This window comes from Amphimedon queenslandica, unplaced genomic scaffold (genome assembly GCF_000090795.2).
Source record: "Amphimedon queenslandica unplaced genomic scaffold, v1.1 AMPQUscaffold_13416, whole genome shotgun sequence".
Taxonomy (NCBI): Eukaryota; Metazoa; Porifera; class Demospongiae; order Haplosclerida; family Niphatidae; genus Amphimedon; species Amphimedon queenslandica.
Window position 1 is genome coordinate 53,468 of NW_003546348.1, and position 14,700 is coordinate 68,167.

The 14,700-nt window shown below is 35.9% G+C and overlaps 4 protein-coding genes across 6 annotated transcripts in view; 2 read left to right on the top strand and 2 right to left on the bottom strand.

Moving 5' to 3' along the window:
- Positions 1 to 7,908, bottom strand: part of LOC105312691 (ribosomal RNA processing protein 36 homolog) — a 9,019-nt gene extending 1,111 nt beyond the window's left edge. The window contains exons 1-7 of one of the 2 annotated variants that reach the window (XM_019996252.1): positions 7,840 to 7,908; positions 7,726 to 7,786; positions 7,564 to 7,641; positions 7,298 to 7,364; positions 6,950 to 7,132; positions 6,532 to 6,649; positions 4,291 to 4,452 (exon numbers count right to left, since the gene is read on the bottom strand). In XM_019996252.1, the coding sequence (XP_019851811.1) occupies positions 4,310 to 4,452; positions 6,532 to 6,649; positions 6,950 to 7,132; positions 7,298 to 7,364; positions 7,564 to 7,641; positions 7,726 to 7,786; positions 7,840 to 7,873 (684 nt within the window). In that variant the 5' untranslated portion in view covers positions 7,874 to 7,908 and the 3' untranslated portion in view covers positions 4,291 to 4,309. Of the gene's footprint in view, positions 1 to 103; positions 216 to 4,290; positions 4,453 to 6,531; positions 6,650 to 6,949; positions 7,133 to 7,297; positions 7,365 to 7,563; positions 7,642 to 7,725; positions 7,787 to 7,839 lie in introns of those variants that run through there. The other variant, XM_019996253.1, reaches the window with a different exon arrangement.
- Positions 2,628 to 4,245, top strand: LOC109581831 (uncharacterized). The gene is made up of 2 exons (XM_019996254.1): positions 2,628 to 3,627; positions 3,772 to 4,245. Exons 1-2 carry the CDS (start codon positions 3,368 to 3,370, stop codon positions 3,914 to 3,916), a joined length of 405 nt encoding a protein of 134 aa, XP_019851813.1. The 5' UTR covers positions 2,628 to 3,367; the 3' UTR covers positions 3,917 to 4,245.
- Positions 7,901 to 12,404, top strand: LOC100639358 (DNA demethylase ALKBH1-like). Of its 2 annotated transcripts, none has more exons than XM_003386474.3 (5): positions 7,901 to 8,030; positions 8,093 to 8,225; positions 9,989 to 10,139; positions 10,392 to 10,670; positions 11,700 to 12,404. In XM_003386474.3, the coding sequence occupies exons 1-5, from the start codon at positions 7,920 to 7,922 to the stop codon at positions 12,283 to 12,285; spliced, it is 1,260 nt and encodes a 419-aa protein (XP_003386522.1). In that variant the 5' UTR covers positions 7,901 to 7,919; the 3' UTR covers positions 12,286 to 12,404. The 2 variants fall into 2 exon arrangements, with proteins under 2 accessions (XP_003386522.1, XP_019851810.1); XM_019996251.1 differs by lacking the exon at positions 11,700 to 12,404 and adding an exon at positions 11,279 to 11,679.
- Positions 12,323 to 14,691, bottom strand: LOC105312692 (microtubule-associated protein RP/EB family member 1-like). The gene is made up of 3 exons (XM_011405544.2): positions 14,463 to 14,691; positions 13,398 to 14,060; positions 12,323 to 12,504 (listed from the first exon to the last, which is right to left on the bottom strand). The coding sequence occupies exons 1-3, from the start codon at positions 14,670 to 14,672 to the stop codon at positions 12,415 to 12,417; spliced, it is 963 nt and encodes a 320-aa protein (XP_011403846.1). The 5' UTR covers positions 14,673 to 14,691; the 3' UTR covers positions 12,323 to 12,414.
- Positions 14,692 to 14,700: the final 9 nt, after the last annotated feature.

Sequence of the window (14,700 nt, forward strand, 5' to 3'; positions counted from 1 at the left end):
AGGAAACTGCCACAAACCATACAGATGATGCAGGATCACTAATAATAACATAGTTACAATCATTGGATTCAATGAATTTAAAAGGAAGAGTGATATCCCATACCTTTGCTAAGGAAGAATGGTTTCTTGCCTTCCTTAGCTAGTTTCCTCTCAACCTTCTTGTGCTGTCTCTCCGAGTCTTTCTTCTCTTCCTGTCTGCTCTTATCACGTGAGTCCTACTCCTACAAAGAAAGACAACAAAGACAGAAATAAAAAATAACAAATTATTATTATTATTATCAAGACTCAAGAGTGGCTCTTGTCATTTTAATAGTAATGTGTACCACAGGCTATGCTGAATTAGCACTCTTAAAGGTTAGCTTTCTATTACAACCTCAAAGCTTTCACAACTACACACAATCTGATTTGTATTGATGGCCTACTTCCTCAAATTAACGATGTTGTACAAACAGGTACAATAAACCCATCATACACTATATAGATCTACATGGATTTACTTATCATTTTCTGAATACATGTCAAGTACATCAGCATATGATCAAATACATGAATACAAATTATGGTAATTATGTGGTTTGCGTAATGAGGGGTACATGTATTTGACATTATGTCAACAGTTGTAGATGCTATTGTTGCATGTTATGTCAACACTAAACAGCGAAGCAGGAATTTGATGATAATGTTTCAATTGTTTTAAACAAGTACATGTATTTATGTCATTCAACATTAGGTGTTGATGAAGTTGCAAGGAATCAGAAAGTATCAAAAGATTCATGTCAGTTGACACAAGAATCGCCTTTTAACACAAGAGTCAACTCAACACCACCTGTTGAACCAGAGGCTGAAATTGAATCTCCTATAGACAAGAAAGAAGATTAGTAACAATAACATTTATAAGTGCAAAAATTAAGGTTTTATAGCTAAAAATAATTATAAGTTTGCTACACACATGTACACACAAAAAATGTAAATTTCGAATGCATTATTATAAATTATTATTTATTATTATTATTATCTAGTATTATTACATATTCATTTGTATTGTTTTGCCTAGAGAGGGTGAGGAATGATGGGGAATGAAGATTAATGGAACCACACACAGTCTGTGTACATGTGTCTTATTCTGCTTTTAAAGAAGTGATGTTTTCTTGGGCAAGTAATTAGATAATGCAATGAAGTGCCACACACAGTATAACAACATCTTTGAATGTTGGTATTCTCTCCTCCTTAGCATGAGAGGTAGGAGAGGAGCGAGGGAATGAAAAGAGGACACACACACATACGCATGAGAATATGCCACATTGGCATAATAGGCTTCACTATAGTAAATGTAATCGAGGTGGTTATTATTGAAATTAATTTTATTAAACTTGCCCCCTTACCAACAGTATGTGTATAACTGCCAATACACACATAAACACATTATAACATGTCCTTAGCATTATAATTGATTGGAGAGATAGCATAATTGTATAATGGTTGTCAATAACTTGGCTCAGGTGCATGTTTTAGATTCTTCTAGTTACTAAGAATACATTCATTGTAATGATAACAACGTAACAGTAACAATGCAAACTGTTAAACAGGCACTCTTCATGTAGTCTCATTTGTACTACTAGTGGCATAATGAGTATAGAGAACCCAGTTATGGTAGTTAACCAAGCAAAAAAGGATTATAATGGACATGATAAGAATGTACATACATGGGGGTTGTAAGGCTAGGATACATGTTATACTCCAAGGACAAGCTTCCCTCTGTAAAGAGGAAGCACAAACAACCTGGACAACCTGGGCAACCTGCTTATAGTGTGCAATGTATTTGCTAAGTACATACCTTTACCTGTGCTTTTTGTTATTATACAATTGTGTGGTATTTGTTTATTCTCATAGTGTTTATCAATCAGTTTATTCATTGTAATGGGATTTAAAATGTGAAGAGAGAAGGAGAGAGAGAGAGAGAGGGTTTAATGAGGAAAAGAAAAATTAGAATTGGCAGTTAATTAGTGTATCATAAAATTATGTGAAAAAATGAAATGAATGGGATCAGTGTGAAGAGCAATCTGGCTACTGCTGTATCAACCTATGATAACGTCAATAGACATTATGATTGCGTTATAAACTTTGAATCACACCACTGGAGGACTGTGATATTATCTCATTAAGGTTATTATGGCTGACGGGGAAGCTTTTTAGTTTTTAGTTTACATAAGATTCCTCTTATGTCATTATAGCATTAAAATGATACCTTTTACATACAGGAAGGATAGACACTTTAATTGTGTGCGAGACTATTTGAAGCATTTGCAGTTTTCATTGAACAGGTGGGCCATCTATTCAAACAGGTGGGCTTATTGCATGACCATATCTTTTCCCTTGTGATTTTGTCCTTGTTTGTCCACTTAATATTGTATATTATACACTAAAATATGTAGTACATTATTTTAGTCTATGTAAGCATGCAAGGTGCATGTACAATAACTCTGGTACAGTCCATGCATCAGCGCCATTCAGTAGAGTAGGAGCAGGGGGTGCACAATATTGTTGGATATTGCTAAACTACAATACAGAGAGGTGTCTTATGAGTGCATATGGCTGACATGTGACTGCAGTACATGTACATGGCCACATACATACATGGACATAAAAATGCTTATATTAATAACATTGACTTTCATGCACCCTCAAAATAGCTGTTTTCCTATTCTACTGCATGTTTGTTTATTTTATGTCAAGTTGTGCACTTACTCCTGTTTCTGTTCATTAAGCATATAGTAAATATTGTTCTTCACTTCCTTGTGTGTATGTGTAGTCTATAGGGGTCTGGCCAGCAAAACTATGTGTGGGTGTCTGTGTGTATGTCATAAATTAACTTTGCAAGACAGCAATGTCTTTGTCTTACAATTGAACTAAATGCAAGTGTGTGTGTCTGTGTGTGTGTGCACACACAGACAGAGTGAGTAGTAGAGTGGGATAATACACCAATAATTACTTACAATCATTTATTGCATTTTGGTTTAAGAAATATGTAATATCAGTTTAGCTAAGCATGACAACTTTTTCAAGGCCATGGAATTGAAACTTTGCAACAGGAACACCGTTGTTCATGGCCATGTTTGTTCAGAATTGTTTGTTCAATGTTTGGCAATTTTAAATGTTTGTTCATATTTTCCATTATAACAAACCATAGTTATACCTAATGCGTGGGTTTGATGACTACTTTAACCATTTATTGTGACATTATGGTGACATCTGTTCACATTTTCAATTAGTACGATGCGTGGGCATGTCTATCATGCACGTAGGCGACCGGAAATGACCAGTTATTAATAAGTACTATTAATAAAATGCAAGTTTTCTATAAAAATACATGGCTGAGCTACTAGCGAGGCTACAAGCCTACAACTTGCAAGAAATGGCTGATATACCAAAAAGTCTAGTGCGCACTGTTACAGTGCATGAGAATACTGATCCAGAAGAGCTTCAGAATTCGTTTCAATCAGAAAATCAAGACCGGCCTTGTCAGGACAAGAAGGAAACGGAGTCCTGCCAACCAAGCTGCACTGAAAATGCTGGACCTGATGCAGTTGTCTTTTTGAAAAGTATCTACTACTACACAGAAAGCACAAAGTAAATGAGCAATTTTATGGTAATTTTATAAACCTCAAGAGTACTACTGAGAAAAAACGACTAAGCAGCTTATTAAAAGCCACAAATAGGCCACTCATATTATACTTAATACTGTCGTTCTTTTTTTCTTCTTTTTAATTGCAGATACTGCAAAGTGAATAGTACTACAGGAGAAAAGGTGCAACTTTGCATGCCATCCGTCCGCCATGTGTTCAGCCAGCCCCCGATCCTTCCCCTCATTACTTTTATACTAACGGATGATGAGATCAAAACTGTCGCTAAACTGTGAACCCTGTCGGCCCCCTAGCCCTCTCTTCTCTCTGTCCCTCCTGCCCTCTCTTCTCTGTCCCTCCTGCCCGCCTCTGTGATGATGTAGTCTCTGTCCGCAATATTGTCCAACAAGTCTCTCTCTTTTAATCTCTGCAGCAGAGTGTGTGGTGTCTTCTTTCATAGTCAAGAAAAGAACTTGAGTCAAAGTTTGACTTTTCATATAGTCGATCCTGGGGCGTATCGTCTTCATACACGTGTTGGACTATGTTAATTGAATCTTTATCTCTTAATTAATTATTTTTAGTTTTCTTTCATGTCATGTGATTGATTATTGTTATTTATATTATTGTTATTATTACTATTGTTGTTTTAAGCTCATCATCTTTTTATTATATAATACATTAAATGAATCTTATGTCACAGAGCGACGAGGTAACATCCTCTTCCTTTCTTTCGCAGTACTTCTCTTTCTCCTTTTTCTCAACACTCTTTCTAATTGTCCTGACTCCTTTAGCTCCTTATATCTCTTAACCAGTAATGCTTTACGTTGTAATGCTACAGTGAGAGAGAGAGAGAATAGCTATAATTATCATCTCTCTTATGGCGACTCATAGGCAAGGCAGTCCAGCCTTGAGAACTGGAGGTGGTGGGGTTTCAAACAGGCCTCCTCAACAACCAACGGAAACCAGCCAGAAATAAGAGATTGGGTTATACCAAGAGTTGGTGCTAAACATTATGTGTGTGTGTGTGTGTACATTCCCAATATTCGTAGTGAATTAAGTACGTGTGCATTCCTAGTAATATTGATAGTGGATGAAGTGTGTACAGTAGTCTGTTACCCCCCAACATATTCAGCAAAACAAAAGACACACTTGTGCTTTAAATTATAATATACATTAGAGGAGATGGGTTAGGTATTCATTTTTAAGTGTGTTAAAGAAATTTTTTGGGAACAATATACTAATACATTGTTGACTTAATCATGTGAGTACAAGGAAAGAAAGGGAGCGAGAGAGAGAGTGCAGAAAGAGAGACTATCACAACATAATGCAATATTTGTTCATGTTGTATTATTGTACAACATGTACATTAATGTATTATACATGTAGATCTATATTTTTTGCACAACTGCTGTGTATATACAAGGAGAGAAAGGAAAGTAGTGTTATGATACACTATTTAGTAGTGTAGCTCTGGCTCTCCTCCAGGAGAGAGAGAAAGAGCAAGCTTATCATGACACAATGCAATAGTTGTTTATATTATATGTACATGTACCGCATTATACATTTAGATCTATATTTGTGCACAAGCTGTGTATATACAAGGAGAGAACTGGAGGGAGTGTTATGATAAGCTCAATCTCTCTCCTCTAGGAGAGAGAGAGAGAGAGAGAGAGAGAGAGAGAGGGAGAGGGAGAGGGAGAGGGAGAGGGAGAGGGAGAGGGAGAGGGAGAGAGAGAGAGAGAGAGAGAGAGAGAGAGAGAGAGAGAGAGAGAGAGCTTATCATAACATAATGCAATAGTTGTTTATATTATATGTACATGTACCGCATTATACATTTAGATCTATATTTGTGCACAAGCTGTGTATATACAAGGAGAGAACTGGAGGGAGTGTTATGATAAGCTCAATCTCTCTCCTCTAGGAGAGAGAGAGAGAGAGAGAGAGAGAGAGAGAGGGAGAGGGAGAGGGAGAGGGAGAGGGAGAGGGAGAGGGAGAGGGAGAGGGAGAGAGAGACAGAGAGAGAGAGAGAGAGAGAGAGAGAGAGAGAGCTTATCATAACATAATGCAATAGTTGTTTATATTATATGTACATGTACAGGAGTATCAATGTACATTAATGTATTATGTAGACAAGAGTGGATATCTATATTTGAGCACAAGCTGTGTATATACAAGTAGAGAAAGGGAGGGAGAGAGAAAGGAAGAGGAGAGAGAAAAAGGAAGAGGAGAGAGAGAAAGGAAGAGGAGAGAGAGAAAGGAAGAGGAGAGAGAGAAAGGAAGAGGAGAGAGAGAAAGGAAGAGGAGAGAGAGAAAGGAAGAGGAGAGAGAGAAAGGAAGAGGAGAGAGAGAAAGGAAGAGGAGAGAGAGATCCTATCACAACATAATGCAATAGTTGTTTATATTATATTATAGTATTAATATACATGTAAAGGAGTATTTGTGCACAAGCTGTGTTTACATATTTACGTATTGTGCACAAGTGACAAATTAGCAAAATAAATTATTATAATTTTATACCCATTGTCTTTTTTTCCAAGTCATTTATTTTAAATAATGATGACTTATTATATAATGTCAGCAAGAATAAAAAAGAGCCAGGAAGTAAAAGTTTGCTAAGATAGCAATTGGAACTATGCATCATCACACAGGAGGGAGCACTTGGACTACTACACTCTAATTACATTATGCATGCTACATGTACTTCTATACATAATACATGTACATGTATCACATTGAAAGCAGCTGTATTGCTACTCCTATCCTATAAACTATGAACAACTCCTATATTATAGTGAGGCAAGTATACAAGTTCCACACCATCAAAACAGGAAATCATGAGACAGCAATACTAATTAATCCTCCTTTAGAGTCATTGGTCAATGATTAAAAGGAAAGGAGTGATGTTTTGTACCTTTGCTGAGGAAGAATGGTTTCTTGCCTTCCTTGGCTAGTTTCCTCTCAACCTTCTTGTGCTGTCTCTCCAAGTCTTTCTTCTCTTTCTCTTTCTGTCTGCTCTTATCACGTGATTCCTATAAAGACAGAAAGAAAAATAACAAGTCCTACCATCATTATAAACCCACTGGCACTAATAGGCAGTTAGACACTCTCCCTAAACTCTCTTATCTGGCACTCCTGATTATAGTAATGTATGTACATAGTACTGCAGGCACTAGGCTAATTAGCCATGTAATCTGATTTGCATTGATATACTACTTCCTCAAAATAACATTGTTATACAAACAGGTACAATAAACCCATCCAAAGCTACAATAAACCCATCCACAGGTAAAGTAAACCCATCTGTAAACTATATACATGGAATTACTGACCATTTTTTGAAGACATGTCTCCAGTTTCTTTTTCTTCAGTGGGTCTTTAGTCTTCCTGGCTTCAGTCTCCATTTGAGCTCTCTCTTGTTTCTTCACATCTTCAAGGAAAGAGAAACTCTTTGAGAACAAGTCAAGATTCAAATGTCCACACCTTTCATCAAAACGAGGATCCATTCTCTTCTCCTATGCATGCACAAAGGGGAAGGAAAGGAAGAGGATAGAAAGGGAAAGGAGAAAGAGGAAACAATAGGAACAGAGAGTACAAAAGAGGAGAGTAAAATAATAGTAGAGGAAGGGAAAGAGAGAGAGAGAGCAAATAGTCTACTATAATCTTGTAAAAATGTTTACCTTTTTAGGGACTTGTATAACTTGTTTAAATCTACTAACATGCTTCTTTGATGACATTTCTCGGGGCCTGAGAGTGAAAAAAACATTGCTTATAAAAATTTGCAGCACACATCCTCCAGCTTTCACAAGAACTACATAAATTTGCTTGCCAGTTGGCACCATTTCAAAAATTGTGCACAAGCGGCCATAATTGGCTTGAATGATAAACAAGTTGTACACATTATGCATTGGTCTGGCTGGCGATACTAAATATTTATACATCTCACCTATTCTTGCTTGTCCTTTTGAAATCTTTATTATCATTGTCCTGTACTCTTAAGTGCTTTTGAAATGTATTGTCAAATCTAGACAGAAAGGGAATAGAGAGAAGGAGAGGAGAAAGATGAGAGAGAAGGCCAGGACCATATTTTTAATTGTTTCTTTCTTACTTCTTTGTCCCCACTTTCTGTCTAAGGTCTTGAAGCTGCCCCAATGGTATATTTGATATTTCTAAGGAAAGAGTTCAAATCTAAACCAAACTTTAGTTCCATAACTTCCATTACCCTGTCTGATATCAGCCTCAGTGTCATCAGCCATCTTAAATGAATGGGTGTGCCTTATCCAAAATCTGGGTCTCAAGCTAATGGATGAAGATGTTGATGCCTTTAAAAAAGAATTTAAAAGATTCAAAAGACCAAGCGAGGATGACATAAAAGACATCATTGATTTCACTCAACCTGAAAGGTTTAATGAGGTACATGTACATCAGTTTTATTAAAGTTTTTATTATGTCCATTGTCCCTTGTATCAGTATAGATCCTTACTATCCAGACAGTAGTTGATCCTCCTCCATTAGGAGCTTCAATCAGTGATGTACAATCATCGTGTAATGAGTTAGGATTAACATTACCAAGCGAATGGAAAGTTTATAGTCTCAAAACCATACCTGGTAGGCATTGTGACGTACTGATGACGTACAATGACATCTTAATGTGTTAAGAGATTATATATACGATTAAAGTCAGTGCACTGCATGGTGGTTGACAGATAAAGTGCTACTACAAACCATTATTATAACAAATGTTAGACACATTAGATATTATAATAAGACACTTTGTAACTTTGTTCAATGCACTGCTTGGTGTTTGAGCATTTATACAAACCATTATTACAGCAAAAGTTAGACACATTAGATATTATAATAAGACACTTTGTAACTTTGTTCAATGCACTGCTTGGTGTTTGAGCATTTATACAAACCATTATTACAGCAAAAGTTAGACACATTAGATATTATAATAAGACACTTTGTAACTTTGTTCAATGCACTGCTTGGTGTTTGAGCATTTATACAAACCATTATTACAGCAAAAGTTAGACACATTAGATATTATAATAAGACACTTTGTAACTTTGTTCAATGCACTGCTTGGTGTTGAGCATTTATACAAACCATTATTACAGCAAAAGTTAGACACATTAGATATTATAATAAGACACTTTGTAACTTTGTTCAATGCACTGCTTGGTGTTTGAGCATTTATACAAACCATTATTACAGCAAAAGTTAGACACATTAGAAGACACTTTGTAGCTTTGTTTAGGGTAGACAAGCAAATTTAATGCGTAGACACATACAAATGTATAGACAGACACATACAAAAGTATAAACACACTCAAGTATGCAAATTCAGCATAGCCTAGATTAAGATATTGCAGATATTCTTTAAGTACACACAGGTTATACCTATGTACCTCTTTTCTTAGAAATCATGTACAGTGAGTATTCTTGGCATTATGATCAAGTCACTTTATTTATAAAAAATGACATATTTGACATGTTAGACATTGTGAGACACATTGTGCTGAATTTGCATACTGTAAGCACATTGAGTGTGTCTGTACTTTGTATGTGTCTGTTTATAGTGTGCCCACATTAATTTGCTTGTCTATATCCTAAACAAAGTGTCCCTGACTCCTTGTCCCAGTTTCATAAAATATAAAAAATAGACTCAGTATGTATATAGACATACAGCAACTGCTAAGCGTTGTAATAAGCATATGAAACTGGGATGGGAGTCAGGGACACTTTGTTTAGGGTAAACAAGCAAATTAATGTGGACACATACAAATGTATAGACCATACACATACAAAAGTATACAGACACACTCAATGTGCTTATGTAAATTCAGCATAGCTTAGATGTAGACACAGGTCCTGCATGTAGCTACCTCTTTTTCTTAGAAATGTACTAGTTATAGCAACTATAAACAAGCATTACTACATGGCAAACTCAGTGTACCTCATTCTTAAAGTGGACACATACAATACATGTACATACACCTGCTTGTAGTTACCTCTTTTTCTTAGAAATGTACTAGTGTACTAGTTATAGCAACTATAAACAAGCATTACTACATGACAAACTCAGTGTATCTCATTCTTAGAGTGGACACATACAATACACGTACATACAATGTATTAATGTGGACACTTAATGTATAGACATACACATACAAAAGTACAGACACACTCAATGTGCTTACAGCATGCAGATTCAGCATAGCCCAGATTAAGACACTGCAGACATTCTTAAGTACACACAGGTTATACTTGTGTGTACCTCTTTTCTTAGAAATCTACTTAAGCAACTATAAATAAACATTACTACACAAACACATATTTACTGAGCCTCATTCTTTTACATGCAGGACTGATATTCATTACTAATCCATTCCTGTGTGGAGGGCAGCACTATTGGATACAAAAGTGTCTATTACAGTATCCATTACTACCCAATGTCACTAACTTAGACTCACACATCAGCAGAACAGGATCAGGACAAATATGGCCAATGGGCGAGTGAGTGAATGATTGGACAATAATTCTGACATGTTATATGAGTATCCGATGTCAATAAGAAATCAATCAACCGTTGTACTACAATTGGATGTATTTTATGTCATTTTAATTGTAAAATAATTGCTAGCACATGTACATTGTTATAATATAACAATGTACATATATGCACATACATATAATACATGTACATATTATAATTATGTATGTACATACATTATGCATAATTATGTGATTAACTTTATACTACTATAGCTCACCAGTTTCAGTACATAAAGACTCTTTGCTTTATAAGTTACGCTGGGTGACACTAGGCTATCATTACAACTGGACCTCCAAATTATATCACAAAGAGCATCACTCGCCTTTTCCATCTGACCTCTCTCTCCTCTCTCATTTTATCCTCTCCTCCGTCGGTTTTCCAGACTTCAAAGCCGAGGCAGCCATTGTTAACTATTATCACTTTGAGTCGACGCTCTCAGGCCACACTGATCATTCTGAAGCTGATCTCACTTCTCCTCTAATTTCCCTCAGGTATGTTAATCGTATTGTTTATTCATAATGCATCAAGTGTGTTTTGTTATTTAAGCTTGTTGTCAATCAATAACTCTGTTTTGTCTGCCTGTAACTTGAGATTGTTACACTATCGTAGCATAAGAAAGGAATGTTAATAGAGTGGGGGATTCAATATTACAATTCACCGACTAGCAGTCACCAATGATGGACAAGTTGTTTGTCATACATGTACATGTACCTGTAACCATCTTAATAAATAATTCTTTTATTCCCCCAATACAGCACTGACACTATCAGTAATTGAATATTAGCAAGAGAAATAGCTACATGTACATGTATATAGAAATCATTCAAATGCTCCTCTCCCACAATTTATGATCTCTCATTGCCAAGCTATTTTAATACCCTTACTCATATTTGGGGCTATTAAAAGGGGGACTTGTTTTTACAAATTATAATACATGCTGGCCATAAACATGTGTACTATCCAAACTGCTTCTATTAATAGTAGTAACCATAAATGGTAATGATATAGCTTGTTAGAGACTAAAAGAATATCTAATTATAGCTAGTATGAGCTTTATATTCTATTTATAGTTAGTATGAGTTTTGTATTCTATTTATAGTCCACATAAATTGACAAATACCAACAGGATGCTCACTCATAAACCAATTATACTGTACACAGACAGACAAAGTATAACCTAATTAAAAGATTAACAGACACACACCAGTGATGGTACTTTTACCACTTTTACCATACATACTCACAGTACAATAAAGTGTATCACAGTACAGGCAGGTGCATCATGTGATTTGGATGAACAAATTCAGATTTTAGTACCAAATAAGTGTTTTGCACATGCAGCAAAGTGGAATTATAATAATAAGACCACTTAATGTAATCTGTCACTTAGACAGTACAGAAAAAAGTACCCAGAAATCAAATTATTAAAATGATTTCACTAGCTATAACAGTGCAGTGGAGAGTTATGCCAAAATATTCACATTTATTACCATTCTATTATTATCATTACATTTTTATAGTTTTGGCCAGTCAGCTATTTTCCTGATTGGAGGTCACACAAAGTCCATCCCACCATTAGCCCTCATGATAAGGAGTGGGGATATTATAATAATGTCAAAGGAGAGCAGATTAGCTTATCATGGTGTACCTAAAATCCTAAGACCAGGCAATGATGATGCTCCCATTCCTTACTGCCTGAGTAGAGAAGCACTTTTAAAGAGAAGAGAAATACAGAAAGACAATACTAAGTGCTCCATATGTGGGGCCACACTAATTGAGAGAGACAACAGTTTGAAGAGAGGGAGGAATGAAAAGGAGGATCAGAAAGGAGAAGAAAGTTATTGTTCGAAAAGAAAAGCTTTAATTGATGAACAACTTTCTGGTTCCAAAACACAGGAACCTAATATCAAATCTCCAAGTATCGAGACTCAAGATGATACACCGTGTAATAGTACTGATAATACTGTTAGTTCTGAAGTGACTGATGGTCATGATTTCATGTGTAGAGACTGCGAGTGGCTGCATTTAAATTGGACTGACATAGAATGTTACATGAATTATTCAAGAATTAACATAAATGTGAGACAAGTTGGTGAGATTAAGTGATAATAATATTGACACAAACACAACAAATAATCACAACAATGATTATGCTGATAATAATAATAACAACAATGATTGTAATACGGAGTCATTGATTATTAGATTAGTATTGTTTTATTGTAGTCTGCTAAGTTAATTACTATCATCAATAATTAGCTCGTACTGTTCAATTTCTCTAAACTCTCTATTGATTGATTCCACCAAATCGTCAAACTCATTACTCTAAAAAATTTAAAAAGTATTACTGATACATATTCATGTTCTTAAATTGTGGGAAAGTTTAAGCTGATTCCATTCAAAATTAGATTTTTTTACAAATTTTTTTAGTTACTAAAAAATCAGACCAAAATCCCTGTACTATAGTACAGGGATTTTGGTCAAATTTGACTAGGAGAGAGTCTTCCATTTTTATGATATTTTCTGATTCATATACATGTTCTTATGTTGTGTAGCAAGTTTGAGCTGATTCCGATCAAAATTAGATTTTTTACAAATTTTTAAAGTTACTCAAAATTTGGGCGAAAGTCCCTGTACTATAGTACAGGGACTTTGGCCAAATTTCACCAAAAATGACTAGGAGACAATTCCCCATTTTATGATATTTTCTGATACATATACATGTTCTTATGTTGTGTAGCAAGTTTGAGCTGATTCCGATCAAAATTAGATTTTTTATGAATTTTTAAAGCTACTCAAAATTTGGGCGAAAGTCCCTGTACTATAGTACAGGGACTTTGGCCAAATTTCACCAAAAATGACTAGGAGACAATTCCCCATTTTTATGATATTTTCTGATACATATACATGTTCTTATGTTGTGTAGCAAGTTTGAGCTGATTCCGATCAAAATTAGATTTTTTATGAATTTTTAAAGCTACTCAAAATTTGGGCGAAAGTCCCTGTACTATAGTACAGGGACTTTGGCCAAATTTCACCAAAAATGACTAGGAGACAATTCCCCATTTTTATGATATTTTCTGATACATATACATGTTCTTATGTTGTGTAGCAAGTTTGAGCTAATTCCTATCAAAATTGAATTTTTTACAAATTTTAAAAGTTACTAAAAATTTTATAGCAAAATACTTCTAAGACCCTGAGAGTAAAAGGCTCACCTGATGCTCTTTACTTTTCTTCTTAGCTCCTTTATGCTTCTTCTGCTTTTCCTTCTGATCAACAGAAAGACTATCCACATCACTAAAAGTAAGAGCCTTCACAGCACCTCCTTTCTTAGTTGCTCCAGTAACAGTTGAACCGGCAGTTACTTTAGGGGAGGGACTCTGAGACGGAGAAGGGAAAGCAAATGAGTTGATGTTAGCGTGAGAGGGCGATGGGAGAGAACTTTTCAAAGACGATTCTGGACTATCAAGAGTCTCGACCAAACGACTGAATCCAAAATTAGAGTGTCGCTTCGTTATTGATCCACGTTTAGTGTACGGTGTGGACTTATGATCAGGAGTGAGGATCGAGTCTAAATATGTACTAGCATTAGGTGTAACACCTTCGGCATCACCTTTTGACTTCTCCTCTTCGTCTTTTTCCTTAGATTCTTCTTGGCTAACGGTGACCTTTTTCTCACTCTTTTTCTTCCGTGATGAAGTAACGATGGATTTGTTCTCCTTGTTAGAAGAGCGAAGCTTTCTTGTCTGAGTCTTCAAAGTTTTAGCCTCTCCTTCAGTCTCCTCAGCTTCCTCCTCTCTCTTCTTGCTAGGACTGATCATCAGTGACAGCTCCTTCTCGCCATCAACTCTCTCTTCTTCCTCGCCTTCATGCTTATGCTAAGAAAAATATAAATTATACAACACATTCATGAGTGTTTTTAATGATAAATATCTCTTTTCACTCGTTCGCAAATTTTCAACTTTCTATGCCTTGGGCAAATCCACCAATAGATTTATGAATGCCCATAAATGGAAGTTATAAGGAAAAAATGATTTACAAGTACACAGTGCTAAAATGTGAACCACGTTTAAAAGGGGAGGGGCCGACTAGGATATTCGTATTTGACCCTCATAAGAGGTTGGGGTTTATATAGCCTGGCTGGACACACCTTTAGGGATCATTTTTACTTCCAGTGGCAAATATCCTAGCTAATCTAAGGGGAGGGCTTTGCTAAAAACCTAGACTACTAACAACCTAACATCAAATCATTTCATCACATCAAACTGTGTGTTGCTCACAAAATATTTTCTTTGAAGTCTTTGCACGGTCTCCTGGGCTTGCTCCGGGTCCATTTCACTCGGTGTTAGCTCGTTGTAGTCTTCTGCTCCACTAGAAAGAAGGCCTGCCTCTTCCTCTGGACGAATTGGTCTGTTAGACTCTTTAAACGCCTTTTTCTGTTGCTTTTTCCCACGTCTTTCTCCACTTCTGGAAGGCCTGGCAGACGCCATGTTGTTCTCAATGTTCTGCTGTTTTTGA

Coding starts and splice junctions, on each gene's coding strand:
- LOC105312692 (XM_011405544.2), bottom strand. CDS start 14,672: ATGGCGTCTGCCAGGCCTTCCAGAAGTGGAGAAAGACGTGGGAAAAAG. Junction 14,061..14,462: donor GACTTCAAAGAAAATATTTT/GTGAGCAACACA, acceptor TATTTTTCTTAG/CATAAGCATGAAGGCGAGGA. Junction 12,505..13,397: donor AGAAAAGTAAAGAGCATCAG/GTGAGCCTTTTA, acceptor TAAATTTTTTAG/AGTAATGAGTTTGACGATTT.
- LOC109581831 (XM_019996254.1), top strand. CDS start 3,368: ATGGCTGAGCTACTAGCGAGGCTACAAGCCTACAACTTGCAAGAAATG. Junction 3,628..3,771: donor TACTACACAGAAAGCACAAA/GTAAATGAGCAA, acceptor TTTTAATTGCAG/ATACTGCAAAGTGAATAGTA.
- LOC100639358 (XM_003386474.3), top strand. CDS start 7,920: ATGGATGAAGATGTTGATGCCTTTAAAAAAGAATTTAAAAGATTCAAA. Junction 8,226..9,988: donor TAGTCTCAAAACCATACCTG/GTAGGCATTGTG, acceptor TTTTACATGCAG/GACTGATATTCATTACTAAT. Junction 10,140..10,391: donor CAAATATGGCCAATGGGCGA/GTGAGTGAATGA, acceptor ATACTACTATAG/CTCACCAGTTTCAGTACATA.